Below are 23,563 nucleotides of genomic sequence, written 5' to 3' on the forward strand. Positions count from 1 at the left end.
AAGAAGGGCTCGAGACTTTTTTTGCAGTCTATCTGAGCAGATGTAGCATCTCAGTGGCATCCAGTTTTAGTAGTCCAGCGATGGACGGGATGAGAGCATGGCAAAGAGGGGCTCCAAGTTAGCATATATATCAAACAGCTGTGATTTGGCACAGGAGTAGAGCTAATCCAATTCAGATCTTATTCGACTTTGTCAAGACTCTGCAGTATAGTCTCTTTCTTAGGAGACACAAGGCCAAGTTCAGAAAACCTATTGCTTAGTTTTCTCTTAAGGTTTTGATTGGTGCCATTGCTGGGGAGAAGCACCCTTTTTAACAGCACACCAGAACCCATATGGATTTTCAGATCACTGTTTGCAGACACTCAAGGGTAATGCAAGCAGACTTCTTTCTCTGGAGTAAAACAGTGTTAAAGAATAGTGACACAGGGAGACAATGTCCTATGGCCTTGGATGAACTGTTAATCCAACATTTGGAGAATTCAGGTAAGATCGGTGGGTAGTCTCCTCAGATGATGCTCCTAATTGTTCCAGTATACTGTTTCATTGTATTTTCAACTAGATAATTTCATTTTCTGTTCAAAATTGCTTTAAGATTGTCAGTAAACGCATACCATATACAGCTGGAGATATGCTCCTTAATAAGAAATTATTATTAATAATATGTTTATAAAGGGCAATTTTATTCATTTCAATCATCGTAAATTGAAGAACATTAATTTGCTTATTTGTCTCATAATCAATATGAACGCTACTTTTAAGACTTTAAAGAAAATACTATTGTAAGCACAATACTATTAAAATTATCAAGTCAAGGCATAATAATTCCATGAAATTGTGGGCATGATTGATTTTTTAATGGACTGTTCACTTGTTCTCTGACCCCCTAAGGATTTTTGCTCCTAGCCTCTCATACATAGTAAATTCATTAAATCCAACCTATTTCCCCAAAGTATTGCATCATTATAGAGGTATATAGTATCAAATACCAAGTAAAACAGAGCAAGTGAATAGTACGGCTAAAAACATCGAGGGGGAAAAAAACACAGAAAACAAAGTTAAAATAGCAGCCATTATGAACAACACTTGTTAAGAGAGTAGTATTTTCCTCTGTCTCCCAGTAAGCATTCTGAGGGACTGTTCAGTTAATTTGCAAGAGTACCCTTCATTAATAGCATGTATCTAACATCATTATTTTACAGGATCAAAAGGAAACTCTGCAATCTAACTGCAAAAATATTTAGTCTCTATGGACCAAATCAACACCTGAGTTTTTCAGAAACATAAGGAAGCACCTCACACATTTGGTTGCTATTTTATTGTCTTTTATTAGTTGTACATGCCACTACCCCAAAGAACTTGCATTCTCTTATAGACATAACACAAAGGAAAGCAAATACACAGTTAGGGAAGTTCTGGCACATGCATTTTCTGCAGTTTCAGTGAACACACAAAATTGTTTTTATGACACACGAGGAGTGAGATTCCAGGAAAGATTCAAATTGGTTAGCATAACTTGATGGACAGGGATTAGGGATTTGCTCCATGCGTTGGGGGCTATACAAATAATTTCATAATTCTACCTTGGTACCCAGCGTGACTATTGCAACCTCTCTTACATCACCACATGGACAGTCTATACTCTCACCATTCTTACTGAGAGAGACAGAGAGAGACAGAAAGACAGAGAGAGAGAGAGAGAATGAAAAGAGAGAAAACGTTACTAACTCGAACCTCAAGTCTTTCTTCTCTGAATAAAAGTATATGGCTGATTTTCTGGGGACCTAAGGTTACTAAGAAACCCTCCATGCTGGGCAAAAGCTTGGGTTCAGCACTGTGCATGTGTGGTTAACCTTCCCCCTGCCCTGAGCTGGCTGGAGCAACAGAGGCAGCTTTCAATGTCTGTGAACCCCTGGCATGAGTTTATCCACAAAGTGGCTCATCTGCCCACGCGTAAAGGGAAGTTGACTGCGCAAACACCCTCATATCCAAAGTCACTTATTTCCTTCAGTTCCAGTATTTCCCTTTACCATTTAATCTGAAAGCACCTTACTCTTAAAAACAGGAACAAATTTAATGATGTTGCTTCACTTTTGTTAAAAAAGAGAAAATAAAAACCAGACAAGTAAAAAACAACCAAGCACTGTGACCCAGCCACCCTCTACTGTCAGAATGGATGGAGAAAGACATGAATAAATTTTTACATTAACTTATGCTAGTATATCTGTTAAAGAGTAAAAAATCTCCCATAATATAATCCAAACATGGTCACAAATGATAAAGTTTCTGCAGTTTAACAAGTTACTGCTGATCTTCAGTAACTAATAAATGTATACTCCCAGCCTACCTTAACTGTAACGAAAATCACTCAACCCTAGAAGAACTGAAAGCAAACCATTTTAGGTTTAACTGGGGAGACTACACAAGAGTTACTGTGGCTTTGCTATTCCAGTGAGCTGTTAAGAGTGACGAAGCCGTCATTTATAAACTTCTGTTCTTACCCGCAGAAGACCAAGGTGCATAGAGATGATGGTGAAAGGGATCATTATGACTAACTAGTCGTACCTCCTGTACAAGGACAACAAAATTTCCCACCATAGTTCCTGCATCAATCCTCAATTTATGCCTGAGCTACAACATAATTTTTAGATAAAGCATTCCAATTCATAGTTCATTTTCACTGCTAAATGTATCTGAATCTATTTACCATTCAGCATTCAAACTTTGCAAGTCTTTAAAGTTTGTCTCCTTACTGAAGATTTGTCTACTCAAAGAGGTCTTCTCTCCATGCGCATCCCCAAATACTAGTTAATTTACGACCTAAGCTTTCCAAGATTTTGACTAAATTGATATAAGACATACCAGAGTCTAAGCCCCAATATCTAGGGCTACAAGAGACAGGATGAAAAGTAGATTGGAAATGTTGAGAAGAGCATATGACATATATATTATACAGGTTTTTTAACGTTAAGGGAAGCTGACAAGGAAAAATAGAGGTACTCACCACTCATTTTTACAATTAGCAGTTTAATATACATATTCCATAAACAGACTGCATGACATAAATAGACTGAACTCCAGTGACAAATATACTGATAAGTATAATTTTTAGGTTTTTTTCTAAATATATCAGTGAAAAAAATAGATATGCAAGACTTTGAAGAAAAATACAAAACATATTTCATTCTATATAAATATTTGTTTTCTGAAAATGTCAATAAAATCAGTTATAGAATGTGTAGAGAAAACATTTCATATTATTACTCCAGTCTCCTCAACAAGGAAAGGAGCTCTGGGTCTATAAAAGATGTTTAATGCAGCCAAAGAAGCTGTTGATACTAATGTCCAAAATAAAGCCAGCTTTGTCTTGTTATTTAAAGTATATAAACATATCAACATTTGGGAAATTTCATCAGCGAAAATTGAACTTCAGTTATTTAATTTAAAAAACAAACTCTCTCTATCAAGGTTTAAGCAAATACTGAAGTCTACCTCTCCTGTTCTTGCTTCATTCGTATTCTCTCCTCTTCTGAAGTAAGAGCTTCCTGCACTTTTATTTTACCAGTTTTCTCACTCTTGTCATCTTTGCGATGTTTGCCAAACCTGTTAATAACACACAAAAAAAGAATCTAACTTGTGAAATGAACAAAACTGTATTTTCCTTTTCCTATGACAAAGAGAGTCCTCCAAGAAAGGCTGCTTGGAAACCAGGAAGGGAAAGTGCAAAGACCTCAGAATCTCAATTTTTAACATTTTCAGGCTGCTTCTGTTTTTTTTGCATAGGGTTTTTTTATTTTGTTTTTATTTCACTCCTCTTAAAAGTTTATAGAATTCCTCACTGAAGAACAGAACAAAACAAAACAAAACAAAAGGATCACATTCCTTTTTTCTGCCAGGATTTTGGGGTTACTGTTCTTAAATACACAGTCAAACAATGTTTTAGAAATTACTCAACACTATCACTGCCAAAGAACGCAACTCAAGTTTACATTAAGTGAAGACTTTCACATACGAACTGCAAGAGACACTGCGCTGTCTATCTGACAACTGCCCCATATACAGTACCACCCTCCGCACCCACCCCACAAGAGCAGTTTCACCACACAGTGGACGCCATCCAAAAATGGAAATTCATTCTTTTTCAGCACCAAGTTTTTTTTAAACTTTGTTACTCATGACTCTTTTCCCCCAAGAGTGTTCCAGTGCAAGGAGGGTGAGTGGAGGGATGGAGCTGGCTGGGCTGTCCCAGACAGAGCGGGATGCTGCCAGCCCAGTGTTTGCCCTCCTCACATCCCCTCTTCTCCTCTGCCGGCTACATTTCAAGTATGCTAGGTTTCTTCCATATTTGCACATTCCACTGTTTTCTTTTAGACTTTCAGGGAGAGCACAGTTTGGCTGTTGAGATACTCAGTTATTATTAGGACAAAACTGTGTATTTCTTAAGATATTTCAGACCTACTCTGAAAGGAATGACTTCTGCATAGTGCAAATTAAACAAACACATAAATATAGCCCTTAAATACACCTAAAGTTTAGATGACAATTTTCTATTTAAGGCAGAAGGGATAACACGTATCTATTAAAGAGTATCTTATTATAATACATACCTTTTAAATGTGGGATCATTATCATACCAAAAGCAGCGAGAATTTTACTTTTTTTTTTAATCAAACGCTCAGATGAGAGCAGGCTGATGCTTGTGGCACTTCACACTCAGGTTCACATCAAAAGTGAAATGAAAGCACTGAAACGTGCAGTCCGGCAATGGTGTGGACAGGACACCCCGAATGCTCACAAACAGTGAAATAAAACACAGAGTTCTTAAAACTTCCTTCTGACCCATGAATGTAAACTGTTTAAAATATTTAGAGTACACCAGGCATTTATAATATCTTCCCTTTTGTTCCTGTTGATTATAGTACAAAGCCATTGTGTGGGCTGAAGACGTACCACACAGCGACCCTGCAGAAAGATTAATTTCTGGCCACTCAGTCAAGAGGTATTATTATACTGCATAACTATATTTATGGCTCTTAGGGCAGCTGTTTAAAAACACAACAACACAAAAGTGCAGTGTAGGAGCATGTACACAAACTTTAAAGTGAGTGGCTGTTCTCCACAGTTCCCAGATTGCTCATTTCCAAAGTAATTCAGGCATATGAAAACTAAAATTGTTCATTAATAATCACCTGAAAAGGGAGAGGCAGAGGACATGATAGCGTTAAGAAACACAAAATGCTACATAAAGTCTCCGATTTTATATGTTATATGTAAAACTGACATACTTAAATTCAGTGACTAGAAACACCAGCATGTATCTTTTAAAATATCCACCTATTTATTAGAGAGTAGTCAAAACCATTATACAGAACATTTACATCAATGACACAAGAGATTCAAAGCAAGTTCTGGATGTCATACACCAGACAAAAGAGCACGGTTAATTTAAAATAGCCCTAAATCCTCTAGCCAAGAGAGGAGTTTTGGCAGAAAAACAGTGGAACTGAGCCATTTTACCCTGATACACAGGGAGTGCTGGGGGTGGCAGGGGTCTGACTGACAGAACACGCAGAGCTGCGAGGAGACACACAACATATGTGGTACTGTAGCACAGCATCTCTAGGATGCCTGCATTCGCTTCTGTCTCCTGCCCTTCCTTGACCCATTCAAAATGTCAGGCAAAGCAAAGGAACCAAATTCTGGAGTAGCCAGTTTATTTTTGAAAAAGAACTAGTAGTTAAAAAAAATTATTAAAAAAAAATGAATTAGTTAGTACCCATCAGGTTTTGGCAGCAAAACAGAATTTCTACCACCATAAATCAATTCATTGCAAGTATGAACAGAAATATATTGAAATCAATACCTTATTAAAAAAAATAAAGTACACAGGAAATTTCTAATAATCCTTGTAAGCAATCTAGTAAATGTCTGGTCAGGCTGCATGACTGTGGGGAGAGTACTTCTAATGTTAACATATAATGCAAACTTCGCAAAAATCCATGGTTTGAGTTTCTAGATCCAACCATTCGAGTCCAGAACACACCACGTTCGTGCTGCATGGCACGAGGCGGAGGTGGGTTTACTGCACGGGCAGCACTCGGAGCAGCAGTGGGGTTCAATTTGCTTTGACTTGTGAGCAAGCTGTGGCAACAACCCTTCTTCTCTTTCAGGGTTTTCTTCTGATCATCTGGGAATGAACATTCCTTCTGCACTCGGGGACAGTCCTGAAAAAGTGTCCAGAAGACATCTCTGGTCCTTTCCCAGGCATTTCAAAGGGTGGCCATATTGTCCCCACACTGACAGGAGACTTTCCAGTGCCGATCTCTGACAAGCTCTGTGGTCATCCCGGCAGTGGACAGCCTGGCAGAGTATGAACCATGGTGGTCTTGCAAAGTTGCCTTCTCTGGACTTTGTCACCCGCGGAAGTGATATATCTGCCATAATCACCACTGCCTGTAACAAGTTCAGCAACATTAACTGCACTGTCCCTACACTCAAACCCGGAGTAATCAACACTGTCCTCCCCCCTCCCTGATTGTGGCTTCTTGTGTTTTTAACAGCATCACCTGCACAGATAGCACCTCCATGATACTCATAAGTCAAGGAGCTGCAGAACAGTTTGGAAACACACTGCCGTAAATGAGTCTGGCTCTGAACAAGTCTGCATACTTTTAGCAAAACGTCTGTGCAAAAATATTTACAAGTTCAAGATTTCTCCACCGAGATCACAAGTCTGACAGCATCTCTGCTAAGCTTCAGCTTACAATAGTAGAAGTAACAGACAAACAAAAGAAAAACATTTTCCAGGCTCCACCAAGCACTTGAGAAAGGTGCTTAAAAGAACTGTGATGGGGATACCTATGTACACCCCCTCCCCCCCCTTTTATTTCTGCAGGAGCAGTCAACACTCCCCGCTCCAAACATCATTCAAAGGTTCTGGTAAGATTACTCTTGCTAACAATAAGTGTGTTTGCTATTTATTTCTGTTGAAAGTGTTTGCTCCATGAAGTACAATTTATAGTCATAAGGAAACCCACAGCCCAAATCAGCATCCTCTCCACCAAATTTATAACAGACATTCATAAATTATTTAACATTCATATTCAAGCCAAGTTTAATTACAGAAGAGCAACATCCAGCAACACTAAGGCACACCATTAAAGCAAGCTTTTAACACTCCCTCAACGGTACTGCGGTGACTACACTGGTGTCAAGCTATTCAAAATCACCAGTCCTTCTAATTTCCTCAGGTAGATGTTTCCTACTCTGATTCATGAATATTAAGTAAAACAGGACACTTAGGAATAAAAATAAGAGTGTTGAGACCACTGAAATTCAAGCAATCTCTGCAATAGCCTTTCAAAACACCAAATGCACATCCCACAGCCACCCTGCAATGTCTTCTTAGCCAGTGGTAAAGCCCCTCCCTGCTGCTCTCCAGTCACCCTTGTGTAGTTGTGTGAGTCAAAAGAAGCAAAGCATGGGTCAGGTCCCCAGAGTTACGCCCGTATTTAAAACACCCCAATTTGAATGCATCGGTCCAGTGAAAAGATCTGGCTTACCTTTGTAAAAGTTTCACCTTCTTCAATGTGCAAGTGGTATAGTCCCTGACTTGCCCCACAAACACCAATGTGTGCAACACCTTCCTCGCAACCCACCAGCATTTGCATCATTGTGAAGCTTACTTCTTTACTGCTCAGGTACTCAAAAGGAAGGGAAGATGGAATTAGGATGTATATCCCATACATGACCCATGGCAACTTTGGAACCTTACTGCTTCCAATACTGTTTCTTCCATAATGCATATATTGAATGTCCTGGCACACCGTGTAATAACTTCCCCCACTGAAGTGACTGCTCACTTAATGATAACAACCTAAGGCTGGAAACTCCCAAAGTGCAATTGTTAACAATATCTCCCTTGTAAAATAGCAATCACCATCCATTCGTCCTGCGTCAGAGAGACTCTAAACTTTTGCCAGGACATGGCCTTGAGCACGCTACCAAGTGATTTGATCCCAGCCCTTGCTGCTCACTTCACAGATGCAGGAGCTGTTCTCTGCTGCACGCAGCTGGTTAGCGAGTGCCTGAAGCACCTGGAGATTTTCAGGCACTTGTCTGAACCTGTGATGGTCTCATTCTCATGGCTGTGAGGCTGGCTGCCGGGATACTTGTTGCAGTTCTTACAAATGCAATTGAAATTACAACTTGCCTTCCGAAGCAGACATGAGAACTCCACCTCTCAGGATCTGTGCACCATCAATGCTCCTTGCATTAGCGAAAAGGACAGGGTTTAAAAACAAAGGTAAGAACTGCTGTTGGAGTTAAAAAACAAAACAGCGCAGAAAAGGAGCATCTGTGACACTGATGTTCAGGCAATCCTGGGAATCCAATTCCAAGCTCCTGTCATTTGCTAAGTTCAGTGCCAACAATTTGCTTGTGAGCTATAAAAGCCCTACCTAAATCAGCGCACAAGATACCAATGCACAGACACAAGCTACCGCATGATGTGCAGCAAAATTGCGTACACTACTACCTCACAAAGTTAACATACTCATGACGAGAAAAGTTCTGATGCTAAAGCTTGAGCTACACCACACACTGTGGAGCACCTGCAGCCGCAGCAGCACAACACTGACCTGTGGCCACCACTTTCCCCAGTTTGAATTCTTAGAAGCAAAGCACAGAATATTATTTATTACTTATGGTGGAAAATAAAGAGAAAAAGGAAAGTGCGTATTTTCCTCCAAACCCCAAATAATAAAAAAATTTCCTTTCTGTTCATAAACATATTCTTTCATAGACATAGCTTAATACTTGTTTGAGGAGACATACTGTATGATTATAGAATAATCTCTATAATAGTAACAACGTTTATAAATACAGGAACACTACCTCACGTAACAACTAGTTCATTCAGTAGCTCTCTCATCTAAACCCTGTTATAAAAAGTATACCTAAAAAGTAGTTTAATTTTATTCTGTATCTGCATAAGCAAAAACTTCAAGAAAAAACTGCTATGACTAATTGAAATACAGGTTGTAAATTAAAAATACCCTGTCTATCCAAGACTGTGCGAAATTGATGAAAGCGAGCAGCTGAAATCTCGTTCACTCTAATTGCCAAGATACTCCAGGGTTCTACTTAATTTATAGCTTCTTAATTCTCCTTTTACATTAAGGGCTAGAGAAAGTTTCAAGATAAGTGTAAATGCTCAAAGTCATATTCACAGATCCACAGACTTAATCCTCAAATTCAGCCAACAATAGCATTCACAGTAAGTGAAGAAATGAAAAAAAAACAGTAAGAGGACCATTTTTTAAAAGTATGATCTCTAGAATATAACAGCCAAGTCACATCAGAGGAAAGGACCATCCTCAGACCCTGTGATACTAGTTTGTCACATTATTATTAATAAAAAGATGAGAACACAGACCTCTATGCCCAAAGCTTGACCTTCAAATAGGAAATCCCATGAACTCTGGATAATCTAATCAAACTAAAATGCATACCCAAACCTCTCTGTCAGTCCCTAGCTGGCTTACTTTCAAGCTTACTTGCTTGAATGACTGTCACCAACTAGGAGGTGGCCTAATCCAAAGCCTATCATACTCGACAGAGAAGCACTGACTAGCAAGTGCCTTCAGTGGCTTTGGGCCAAGTAAACAGTGCGAGACTCAACGGGGAAGAGAATGTAGCAGAACATTTAAAGAACAAGCTCAAGCTACATGATGCCATATATATAAAATATGTGAAATGTATATAAAATACACATCTAGACATAAAGAACATGTAAATGATTTTGCATAAATAAATATATAGACAGAACAAACGAAGAAAGGAGGATGTATGAGCAGTAGCAACAGAAATTCTGCATTTACAACTTATCTCAAAAATAGCTTCAGTTTAAAAGAATATATATCAGCATCCTTAATATAAAAAAATAATATAAATATAATCTGCCAAATGGATTTTACTCTGATGCGTTACTGATGAGATCATTGTCTGCCAAATCATCCACATATTTCATTAGAATAAAGAGCTATAGAAGAAACATGCATTAGTTGATTAATGCAAAAACACAAAAATTGATTGAGACAGAAGTTCAGTAGCATTATGTTCCTTAATAGAGGAAAGACCATCATTAAAAATTAACATGGTAAATGTCTTGAGCTATTCTGTCAGTGCTTTCTGTCTTCAAGGCATGCTCTTTTCCCCACAGTAGCAAACAGTATTCACACACACACAGAGCTTATCACTACTCAGAGGATTTTGCAATGATTTCTGTAATCTTCTTCACCCTGCTGTATCAGCAAAATCATAAGATTTATTTTGCAAAAGATTATTGTGACACGCAAAAACATTCTGTTCCTAAAATAAAATTTAATAAGCATAAACAAGGACTCAGCATAGCACACAAACAAAAATTATCCTGGCTAGTGATGACTTGAGGGTTTATAAGCCTTCCTTTCAAAGCAAAATTGTGCAAGTGCTATCTTTAAAAATATGCTTGCAAGTGCAAACATTTACATATTTGCAATATAATTCTAGAAATAGCCAGTTATCACATCTAATCAGATTAGTAGATCAAATTCTACTTGTTAGGAGGGAGTGGAACAACTGCTGGAGTGACTCAGCAGCAGCACTGTCCTGAAATGATACAGAAGCACTGATGTACAGGCAGCAGGAAAAAGGCACCTTGATGTAGGAGTTTGTGGGCATAGTTAAAATGAACATTTCTAACTCTTCATTTTCCACAGGTTTCCTTGCCTATGTTCTAGGCATAGATGTTCTAGCATTGCTGCTAGAAGCAGCAATCCTTCTGGTGCAACGTTCAGCAGAAGACCCCTGCCAGGAGGGTTCCCAGAGAACGCTGCTGTCCCAAACCAAGAAAGGGGCATTACAAAAGGACACAAGTAACTCATGAAAATGGAGAATACCTCTGGAGAGGTACACCTGTACCTCTTCAGAGCAATGAAGTTTGCCTTCAAGTAATGGAGAAACTCATGTGCTCAGTCATGAACACAGAAATTTAAAGCAGTAGAACCAAAGTGGTTATCACTCCAAATTATCAGCCCTCTCTGAAGTTGCCACCCTGTGCATAAAAACTAGTACTAGTACAGTAAAGCACGTGAAGGTCTTCTATGATGTATTCACACATTTTCTACCACCATCCTCTGCGTCACTTTCCAAACATTAAAAACCATTTTTCAGCACTGTTCAGGTGGGGATTCTAGTACCTCTCGCCAAACTAAGGCTACTCAAAAACAACAGCGAGGACGGCATATAAATCGAAACACTTGATGTGCAACATCACCAGTGATTCCCACAACAACTTCCTGGAAAGAAGTGGAAACAACATATGGGATCAGTAACCGTTTCCAGCCATTGAAGCTTAATCTGCCTGTCTTTGTGAGTCAGTATCCCAACTTCATAAAAAATGGGTATGATGCCAAACCAAGACATGTCATGAGGTTTCATTCAATTATTTTCATAAACAGTTTTGATAACATTTCCTGAAAGGCAAGACACAACAAGCAGAATATTATTAACACCAAGTCGCTCTCTTTTCACAACTTAAGCATTTGTAATATTTACTTCCAGCATAAAATGGTGGAACTTTTAAAAACAGATTTCTTTTATGGTGAGACCATCTGTTTGCAAATTTCTAAACAGAAGATAATCTTCTTGCATTGCCTCTCATGATTGCCTAAAGCTAGCTGAGGCCATTGACAGCTCAAATAAATAAATAAATAAATAAATCACAAGAAATAACGAAAAAACCTAACAACTAATCCAAACTACTGCAGTTTAAAAACAGGCTGAGAAGGTCAGAGGAAGTGCAGATAATTTTACAATGATAATATCTGAAAGACAGCAGCAAGTCAGTAAACAGACAAGAGATTCTTCTGGTGTATGGCTGAATCAACTCAGTAAGCAATACCACAACGTACCAGAAGTCACCATAAATAACTCATTTTCATGGTGGTCATCCAAAACCTGTTAAACTGCGGATTGCGGCATCCCTGAAGGAACCAGGAATAAAAAAGAAAGCTTCTGCTTAGATACAATTATGTTAGCAATCATCAATGATGGGAGCAACCACAGAAGCAGTACATGACATTTTAATGGCAGTTTCATAACAGTCTAAGAATTTTAAAGTTTGCTTGTGTGGCAAAAACTCTTTAATGTTGTGCATGTATTCAAAAAAGAGAGCAGTTATCGACCACAAAGTTACTTGCCCCAAGATTAAATTTGATACACTAAGTGTGTGCTATTTGTCAGTGAAGAAAGTAGCTCATACATGTGACACAGCCAAGCTAATTCAGTCTTCTAGTAGATAATGTAATCTTAATGGGCAACATATCCTTTCATTACTGTCATTTAATGTACTTACAAATGCTCCTATCCCCCCTCTCAGACAGAATTTGCCCATCAAGACTGCAGTGCCCTGTTAGGTAATTCAGTATTGGGCAGTAAGATGTTAAACAGTAATTGAAAAACTGTAAATACAAATTGCAAAAAAATAAAGTCTCACTTGCAAAGTAAAGAGCAGGCTCCTGAAAAAGTTTGAGTGAAGGCCTCCAGTATGTCAACTCATTTTTCACAGACTACATACATAAAAGCAGACATACAACCCTCTACTTTGCAATACATAATACCATACATAGGGATAAAAAAACATTCCCAAATTCGAAGCATCAGCAGCAGCCTACTATTAACAGGTGCCTGACTATCTAAAGTACAATGTAGTTATTCTTCTATAACATAATCGATTTTTCTGAGTCAGGGTAAAACGCTCCTTCCCAGTGTGCTGGGTGCCAAGTCCAGCCGACCGCCTCTTGCTCACACCGTACTGAGCAGGTCAGAAAACCTTACCCCAGCACTCCACACCTGACAACTGCTGCCCTGCAACCATGCAGCGAGATGGGCACACTTCTGTTGTTGCATTTGTCACACTCCACAGATTAGTTTAAAAATTGTGGACCAATTTAGGTATTAATAATAGTACATTGTTTGCCTCTAATTACCAGTGTCCACTAAGAGCGCTTAGAGAGAGCGTTTAAACCATGGCTACTCTTCAATGCGTTCTCTCCACAACTATACTTCTAATTCCTGCTCTGTTCATTTTAATGCATTATTGTTTCAAAATACAATGCTTCAAAATTGCAAATTATGTCTGGCTCAAGGGCTGATTATGAGAAATACTAGCACTTCTGCCTCTGCGTGAATAACTCTGATAATAATGAGAGATTGATTGAGCTCCAAGAAGTCCAAATGATGAGAAGGGTCAAATTGAACATTTCTATTAGCTTCTTTTGTTAAATCTAACACTTTGCCAGGCCAGAGACAAATACTGCATCTGGTTACCATGATTTTTTCCAACCTACAGAAGTACAATTTAGAAAATGGGTACTGGTCTAAAGGCAGACCTTATAAGAAATGCTAATGAAACATAAAAACCCACCCATTTTACTGGCACTCAAGAGAAGGCCAAAACAAAAAAAAAAAAAAAGAAAAAAGAAAAGTTACAAGGGAAATTTGCTTCAACACTTTTGTGGCAGAAAAGGAAAAAAAAAACCCCTCAGTAATACGAAGAGTCTTCAGAACTCCATTTTACAACTGAAACGTTTGCTTGCATATATATGAGCATGGCATGCCTTACATAAACGTGACCTACAACAAGAAAATCAATAAAGATGCTTGCTAAGCACATGCAACAGGCAGAGAAATGAGGACTCAAATGTAATACACCGTCTAGTTAGACCAGGAAATTGCAGTAACATTATTCCAACAACTTAGTCTTGCAGCCTTGCAACTACACTGTATAAAATCAGCAAAGGTTAACATATACACACAAAAAGTTAATCAAACTACTGGCAGTTCATCCGGAACCTTCCAAAGATTAAAACTTCCCTACAGATCTCATTACCTAGAAATGTTAATAAGTCAGTCAGCACTTTTTCTGTCAATTACTGAAAATCTTTGTTGATACACATCTCCTAGAAAATAACTTCTATAGGGTAAATTAAGCAATAGGTGCTGTCTCTATATCTTTAGCCTCATTCACATATTTACATGTACAGGAGGTAGGGAAGGCACAGACATTTTCCAGTAGAGGACAACAGACAACACTGTAGGATCTGTGGGACAAGTCTAACCAAAATATCCTTAAAGCCCAGATGAGCGTGCAGCTGCCATTCTCTTCTCAGAGGATGCCTACAACACCGAACAGCAATTCCCCTCGCTGAGCTGCAGCACCCGAGTGCTGGTGGCTGTAGGTTACAGTTCAGGGTCTCCTGTCCCATTCTGGGTTCCACAGTGCCACCTAAGTCTCTTTGGGGATAAAAAATTAATTTTAATTAAAAAAAGAAAAAAATTAGTACCAATAGGATACTTTTACAAGGTGCTCTACAGCACAACTAAATTAAGCTACATTGAATAGCCTTGAATCTACATTATCATAAAAACAGAGGGCAAAAAATAACAGGTACACTATTTTGAACGTTTGCTACAAAGACAGGGCTAAGGCACTTTAGCATGCCACTGCTGGCTTCACATACCTCTGTCCATTCTATCAGCTGATATTCTGCCCTGCAGCATGAAAATTTAGTTTACATACGCAGTATCTTCTGGGTGGAAAATGAAGAGCACGACTTGGCACTGCAGCAGCACCACCGGAACAAACCACCTCTGGAGCAGATGCAACAAGACTCAGGTGGATCATCGCTGGGAAGTCAGTTTGGCAGCGAGTCCCCACAGCAGCTGGCGCAGGGGCTTGCCCAGAGCTACCTGGAGCCCTGGAGATGCCCAGCATGCTGTAGTTGACAGTACTCAGAGCTTGAGCTGTCTTCACGGTAACTGCAGTTGAAACAACTATATCAATTGTGATTTACACTGCTTATTATTTCAGGGCCAAGCTGGGAGCAAAGATTTATTTCAGATTGAAAAGGTGTACAAACCAGGACTTGCACTGGCCTAATTAAAGGAGAGAGATGTGGGGTGGCAAGGCTTTTTTTGTTCCAGCCACCATGTAAATAAGCTCCTAGCACAGAAGATCTCAGACTGGGACCAGCCCCATATACCCTGGCATTTTTGTGCTCATTCATACGCGGTCAGACACTATAAGAAGTGAGTGACTAGGCCTATATTTATTTAGAAAACAAGACAGATGATGTTTAAAACAAATCCAATCTTGACATCAAAGATATCCGGCTCCTGAGATGTTCTTCAAATGAGATCAGCTCTGCTCATGCTCCGTGCTACACACAGTATACAGCAATTATCACTGCCATCTTAATATTTCTTCTGAATATATAGCCTAAAATAAATCCTTTAAAAAATACTGATGAAAATGGCACTGAGTATTCACATTTTATTTATCTTACACATGCAGTTTTCTTACTTTTGCAGTTATAAAAGGCAAACAGAATTAGCAAAGTATTTGGAGCTCCACAGATGATATCAGGACTCCTAACAGTTACAGATGATGATACTATTGTAATCATTACCTGCTCAGCAACATCAGAGAAAAGAAATACTTCAACCGTAACACCACACCCGGAACTCCGGCTTGTGGCAGTATGTTATGCTCTGAATTTCAGGATTTTAGCACTATGGGTTAAAGACAAAGATAGCATCTGTATTAACAGCGTGAAATATTTAACATTTATTTGTGGTATGTTGCTGTTGAAATGTGTAATAGCAATTCAGCTTGCATTCTAAATACCTGGCACACCTGGTGTTGAATATGCTAGAAGCACTTGCAATCGGTATAAAAATATACTACTTTCATTATTGTGGTACTCAAAAATGCTGATACAGCTAAGATTCTAGATGCATTTTTGTTATTAAATCCTCTTTTTCAGAACTTTTAGAGCTAAGCTATAAACTTGGTTTCTGATTAGATATTTTCTTACTAAGTACTACCTATAACAGCATAGCAGAAAAAAGGAAATCTACATACATTTTCAGTCATCCATCCACCACCCATCCACCTTCAAACTAAACTCAACAGCAGCATCTGGAAGCAGTAGATAGCATATGTTTTTAGCATACAAATATTTTGTATTTCTGCAACACAGGAAAAACCACAGGACATCAAAGCCCTTGGAGACACTAGCATGGACAAGGTACTATCCCATTTTTAAAATGAGAAAACAGTTCCTCTTGAAAGCTTAAGCAACTTGCCAAACTCCCGGAGATTTCTGTACTGCAAGCACAAACAACATAAGGACTAACTTTCTGCAGATTCCATTGACAAGGCCAGGTCTATGAAGTTAATGTATCTACTGAACTAGTTATTTCTAACGGAGAATTTCTCTACCAATACAGCATTACCAACATACTTTCAATGTGTAATACAAACCCTTTAAAACAGCCATATAAGTAGTATGCTATTACATTTGTTGAAAATAGTTAAGACCACCAAGTAGTTCCACAAAACCATACTATGTTCTTTTTCCTTTTAGGACTAGGAGCTACAAGACTGACATAAAAAAAAGTCCTGAAAATGTGTTAACATGTGTAACAACTATGAATTTATCTTCTGCGGAAGCAAACATTTCCAAATTTACTGTTAATCACATCATCAGCTAGCCCAAACGTACACTGTAAAACTAGTTCATGAAGTGAATGCATTCCAGCAGGGTCTATTTTACAAACATCTACAGCCTTTTCTTGCACTCCTGCTTATTGTGAGATTGCACAGAAGCAGTAAAAGTTAATATGCAGTGGAACACTACATTAACTACCGAAATGTTATCGCACATCAAAAAGGTTTACTGCTGCTTTGCAAACATGCTTACCTGAGTGCCATAAAATACTGACATAATGAGTCAGATCTACTGCAGTGCATTGCAATCAGGTCTTCGCACTTGTAATGTAAAAGCAGCTCCTTGATACAAAAGTCATTCTACACAATCTCTAAAAGACATTTTTGTATATGATATACTACAAATTTTGTTAGTATTTTGGAATTAGGTAAATATACACTAAATCCTCAGTAACTGGACAAATTGCTAAGAACAGAATATACACACTGTTATTTTATACTTGAGCACAAAGACACGGTCTGAAGAAATCTTTGAGCTGCAGATCATTGAAAGCCTGGAAGACAGATCTGGGAAGAACTGCTATACGGTTACCCTGTTCTGGTACCCCACCCTTGGCAGCTACTACTGCCCACTGTCAGAGATGAAGCATTGGGGTACAGGGACTTACCGGGTATCAGTCAGCTCTGTGTGACTGTATTCTTATGTTCTTACATTAAACTCCAGAGAATCTACCGAGCATGGAAGGAATTAAAAATAATACTTTCTCCCCCTCCAAAAGTAATATAAACCTCCTTCTTTTGTGACTGGCTGAACTACAAATGCCTGAGGTTTTACTTGATATCTGTACTTTGAGATGAAAAGTATCAGCATTAATAAAACACAAATTTTATGTTTTTAATTAAAAAACAGGTGACATTTTCTGGTGTAGCATGGAATAGTAGAAAGGAAAATTTCTGTAGACTGTTTCTTCCTCAGTTCCAAAGAAAATAATCATCTTTTCTAGCTCAGTGGATCATATCAGACACTACTAGGTATCATATCAGCCAATCAAGTTTGGTATCCTAATAGTTGCCAGTCCAAGACAATTTAGAGTGAGATGCTTGGAAGCACAGTAAAAATAACCTGTTTACAGATAACTTCTTCCTTAACACTTAGCATGCAATGGGTGGCTCACAGTAGCAAATGCATGCTTAGCTCTTTTATTTCCTGTATTCTTGGTGCTCAAGGAACTGTGGGGGCAGTAAGTCCCTGAGGGTAATCACATATCACAAAAATCCCTTAAAATTTAAACTTTTTGGATGACAATCCTATTGTATATCCATGTGGTTTCGCTTCCCGAGAAGGATAAGTACATGTTGATTGATTCAGATTTTTTGTACCAGTGATTATCCAGCGTATCTTTTCCTATCTCCTCTTACCGAGGACAAATACTTTTCACCAGGAGAGTGGTTAAGCACTGGAACAGGCTGCTGAGAGAGGCTGCTGAGTCTCCATCCTTGGAGATATTTGAAACTCAACTGGGCGTAACACTCAGCAAGCTGATGAAATGTTGAAGCTGGACCACTGTGAGCAGGAGTCGAACCAAGCAGAGATCCCTTCCTGCCTCAATCACTCTAGGAGTGATTTAGGAGTGTATTTTCAATATCTCTTCAGTTCCTCCTAATTCTACCTTTTTTTCCCTCCAGAAGAAGTAATCAATGGATTCAAAGTGGGACAAATGCTACTTGCATACCCTGTTGGCATTGTGTTTCTAATATTTCCTTCTCTCTTATTCTTTCTACAAAACTTTTGTTCCTCTTATTTTTCCCTGAAACAACAACTTAAAAGCCTAAATAAGCCCTCTGAATGCCTTATACCCACTATTTTCTTCCTACATTCAGGGACACGCAGGGGCTCACAGACTATTTCTATTCCGGTACATTCTATTCCAGAAATCATACTAGCTTATACCCATTTTGCTGTTTTCACTGAAGTGTTTTATAATTGTCTTTAATGACTGTTTCTCTGCACAACAGTAGGACACACGGAAGTCCTAAAAGGAGGCATCAGCACACCAATGTAATGTATACCAATGTACAGGTGCTATCAGTAGCAAATTAAATCTCCAAAGAACATTTCCAACACATAATGAAACAAATGTCATTAATAGAGCTTTTCATCTAACAGATCCTTCATGTCTCAGGGCAGTATTTATTTACCATACTTTGTTAGGGACTAGCACACTGCCTAGTTAGTCTTCAATTATCACATCAGGTGGAGGAAAAAAATCCTATTTCTATATGAGCTAAAACTGAAATTGACTTTGAATCTCTGAACTGTCAACAAATTCTTCTCTGAAAAGGCTTGTTTTGCAGAGATTATAAAGTAGGTGTCATCCTTGACACTTGCGTTCTATATTAATCTGGCAGGCCTGGAAGAGAAGCGCCGCAGAACGCCGGGCAGGATGGCGGAGGGCTCAGCTGTCACGTCGCCTGCCTCCCTCGCTTGCTTTGCAGGCAGAGACAGTGCTGTAGGTTCTCAATTTAAACTCACTGACAAGCAAAGGAAGAATACTGGGAGAATATGTTAGCAGCCACTATGAACTCGTCTCTAGTAACAGGTCATCCTGACGCTTATTTCTGGATGTTAGAAACAAAAGCCCTGATTCTATTCAAATTTAAAAAACCCACATACGATATATCCCCATCAGATTTACAAGTTCAAGATTTACCCCGGGAAAATCCAGTGTTAAGAATACATAGAGCAAAGCCCTGCCTTCCGTCAGAATGACAAACTAGAAAGCTGCATACGATTATGTTAATCTCTCACTTCAAATCTCCCTCGCACAATCGCATACCGCCGCTTTCTGTGTTTCGTTTAAAAGTCACAGAGTTTACTAACCACTTAATGAAGCTGCATTCCTTAAATCCCTGACAGATTATGTGAAGTTGTTTGGTTTAGAAACATGAATTTGCCGTTCCACTGCCCCTCACCCCAATGTCATCTTAGTCAAGAAATGGTGTGTTTGGGGCTGCAGGCAATGAAACACACGTTTCCTCAAAACAACTGATTCCACCAAGCAGAAGAAAACAGGAAGGTGAAAAAGTGCAAAGAGGAAGGAAGGAGCATGGCTTGCCTTTCCAAAAAAATAAAAGCTATTTTCAATTGAGCTTATCTCTTTCAGTCCCTTATTTACTTTTAATTGGAAAGAAGGAAGTGAAGAATATGAAAAGGCTTTGAAGACATTTATAAGAGTCCTGGGTAATTGTCTGCATCAAAGATGACAATTTGCTGCATGGCTGATTTCATTTAAAAGGCTTTTCTGATTCTGTGTGTCCCAGTGGCCAGCTGAAACTTTGAAAATGGATCAGGACAAAGTAGCCCTGAGCAGCGCAGGGCAAGAAGGTGCCATTAGCAGTATCCAGGATGAGGACTATGCTCCTCCTCTGAAGCTTGAAAAGGTACCGCGTGTAGACCCCGCATCTAGGATTGTAGCGGGCTGCACATTTTCTAGCTGGTGGCAGAAGAGGGGAAGCCGATGAGGACTTAATGATAGTCGTGCCAGCTGGTTCACAGTAGTAGCAGGCAAAAACCAGAGTGCAAATGACCCCAGATTCCATTTACCTGAGCAGCGACCCAGCTCAACATTTCTGATTAAAGTCTCAGCCCAAGCACCGCAAGCTGTCGGCGACGTTCTCAGATGAGCATTAGCAAGCCCAGGCGCAATTCAGCGTGCAAGCAACAAGCTTCCAAATTTGAAATGATACAGCCGACAGGTGTTTAAGCAATAACCTCCTCCTCTATGTTCTAAGGCTCAAGATTTATGGTGTTTTGTGCCATGAGCAGAGCGCTAAAGAAAAAAAAAAATTTCCAACTTTTGGAGCTTGTTCCCATGTTTTCTATTAAGTCCATACTCAGTGTCATTCACCAATACAAAGTCCTATTAGTCATGCTTCCAAGGAAAATGCCATTATTGCTGCTTCTTAAGCTACTGAATGATGAAAATTAGACCACAGATTTTATTTTATCGAGTTTGAGGTATTTGCCAGTCCTGTTGATTAGGGTATAATTCAACAGTATTTTACACAACTCAGATACCTTTTTGTCGTGTGACTGCTTAAAAGTCTGAAGGTTGTTATTAAATGAAAGAGAAAGAAGGTAATTACTAAATCAATGGTATAACCCTTGTGATTTGCTTTTCATCTCCTCACAGACATTACGATGAGAAAACTCAAATGAAAATCAGAGTAGGCGATACAAGGAAGTCATGCAACAAGCAACAGTAATCCATGCAGGTTATTCTCCCAAATGCCCAGTCAGAGGTCTCAGATGGCTAATGTGGTTGAAATGTGTAATTCAAAGCTACAAATAATACGTTTATGAATCTGGACATGTTCAGTGCACCTTGGAAGCAGCTGTGTGGCGGGGGGGGGGGAAGACAACACTATATCTGATTTCAGCTAAACAAGGTTGCAAACTAAATTATCTATTTCCTCTCACAGAACTGGAAGATGCAACATTGCAAAGCTTCCAGTAATCATTTTAAATGCAATTAAATCATTAAATCTAATTTGGATTAGATTTTAATGGTAATCTGGGAATATTACATTTGCATTGGCTATCCAGTGCATTGATTTACCCACCTGTAAGCTACAATAGTAGGAGGAGTTAAATTAAAGTTAAAAAGAGAGGAATTAAAGATCAGTTACCATACGTTACAGCTTTACATTTCCATCAACATTACAGGCCAGATCTTGAAATATACAGTCTCCAGTACTAAAAACACCTATGCACATGATTAATTTTAAGTATACTGTCTCGTTCCATGAACTTCAACACACAGTGCTTATGTAACCCATTGGAAAGCTGTGTTTATGTGGGACTGAGGTATTAATTCCTACAGTAGAAAATTTACTTATTTCATATAACATACTTATCCACAGTTGCTTCAAATTACATTACAACCATTTCATAAGCAACCTCCAAAACCAAGGCAGATATTTTCTTGCTTAAACTCAAGGTTAAGTCACAATGTGTATATCCCCCATCTTTTGTTCTCCTGAGCAGTTCCCCACGAAACTCAAACATACCATTTGTATTTGCAAATCCATTTTCATCCGATCATATAGATGATTACTTGTTTCAGCAGGTTTTTATTATCAGGCAGTGACTGTCCCTCCAATATTTCCAGCAAGACGTGACTAGATAGCTTGGCCTCCCTACTCCCCTCCTCCCTTTGGAAACCCAAAGCTGCTTTTTTCCCTCCTTATTCTCAACATCTTGGTAGTTCAGTTTCTTCTAAAGATATTATTCCCCAGATACATCCTATCCTGAGACTGATCACTTGTTGGACATAATTTTTCTGTCATAAAACTCTCCAATGAGATTTCTCCTATACAAACTCCTCAGTAAGAGCATGGCTGTCTACTTCCTTGCAAACAAGATAAATTCCACCCAAAAGTGGCATAATCACAGTGATGCCACTGTCTTACAGAACCATGGTTCAGGGATGACCACAGAGGAAAATTATATATGGCTTGAGGAAGCTGGGGAAAGATGTGGAGCTACCACTTCATTTGCTTATCACCTATTAGCTCACCAGTCCAGTCACCCATCTAGAAACTATATCCAAGCTTGTACACCGGGAATAAGCATGAATGAAGTACAGGGATCTTAAGTGATCAGCTGCCCCACAGAAGACCGTCATTTCATCATCACCCAAAACCTGCAAGTAAGAACAATATCAAGTCTCCCTATCTTACGTCCCGAGGGCACCCACTTTCATGAATTAAAATGCCCTGTACATGGCAGGGGCAAGAGGACGGGAAAAGAAGGCAGCACACACAATTTTTCTCTCTCAGGAGAGGAATGTCAAAGAATTACACAACAGAGAAGCCCACCAAATTAACGTATCCCTACCAGCACTAATTACAGGTGCACTGTTTGAAACTGTGAAGCCTCCTTCTTAAGGCTGCACTACAGGGACTTATTTATCAACTGGTTTTGTCAGGTTGATTTTTATCAAGAAGCAAAATCTCTACTTAAAAATAAACAAAATCAGAGTCAGAAATTAGTAAATATATTTTAGATTGCACTTGGAGAAGCATATAGATTTTTATAAACTTCTGGTGTCAAAACATATATCCACTCAAGCCTTTTTAGTAGGGAAACACAAAAACTAGCAGAACTTCGTATCGGCTTCCCAAAAACTATTTGCTCAACCGGCAGTGGCCATCCAGGCACCCCCTAAATACCAGCAATGGAGAAGAAGGAACTGCACAGCCTTGCATTTGGTATGTGATTACAGCCACAGGACAATGGCACACGATCCTATTGAAGGGATAAGAAAGACAGGAATGATGTAACTATTCAGGTAAAACAAATACATTCAGGTCTAAGCAAAGCTCTGCAGCACCTGCATCTCCTCCAATAGACCAGTATTTTTGTTCAACACTTTTCTAGGTTAACTGCTGCCCTATATTCATCTGTGAAGAGAAAGGCTTCTCAGCCAAATGACAAATTTAAATAAATTATTCTGTTCTGCCCTGAAATGTCAATTTGAAAAAAGAAATACATACATGCTCAGACAGATTTATTTCACAGTGAGAAGGGTGAACTTTCAGACTGTCCACAGCCCAATGTCAGCAAAGGTCCTCTGGAAATAATGGGAGTTGCGCCTGTCAGAGCCACACAGGCTGCACACCCTGGTTTTACAGTTCTCCTTCATGGTTACGTCAATCCTCTTTACGATGTTTGATAAAAGCAGTAAAACAATGGAAGTGCTTAAAAGATTTACTTATGATTTCAACCTGCTATCTGAATCATCCAGGGATTTCTTGGAAATGATGACTAGATGCTGAAGGATAAATGTAACCTAGGGTTCTCTAGTGGGAGTTTCCATCCCACAGTACAGTTTAATGAAGTTCCCAGTAGCAAATCCTAAGATTTTAACTGAAGGCAAGGAGAGTTACTTTTATACATCACATAGACTCCACTTTATGAGCTGCCAGTTTGCATATAGGCAGTAAAAA

General features: G+C 39.0%; 1 protein-coding gene across 1 annotated transcript in view; it reads right to left on the reverse strand.

Annotated features, from left to right (window-relative positions):
* PARD3 (par-3 family cell polarity regulator) overlaps positions 1-23,563 on the reverse strand; it is a 412,448-nt gene that overhangs the window by 116,176 nt on the left and 272,709 nt on the right. The window contains exon 21 of the mRNA XM_009325558.1: positions 3,490-3,600. Within this exon, the coding sequence (XP_009323833.1) occupies positions 3,490-3,600 (111 nt within the window). The remainder of the gene's footprint in view (positions 1-3,489; positions 3,601-23,563) is intronic.

The sequence above is a fragment of the Pygoscelis adeliae genome, unplaced genomic scaffold (genome assembly GCF_000699105.1).
Source record: "Pygoscelis adeliae isolate BGI_AS28 unplaced genomic scaffold, ASM69910v1 Scaffold175, whole genome shotgun sequence".
In the NCBI taxonomy this organism is placed as follows: Eukaryota; Metazoa; Chordata; class Aves; order Sphenisciformes; family Spheniscidae; genus Pygoscelis; species Pygoscelis adeliae.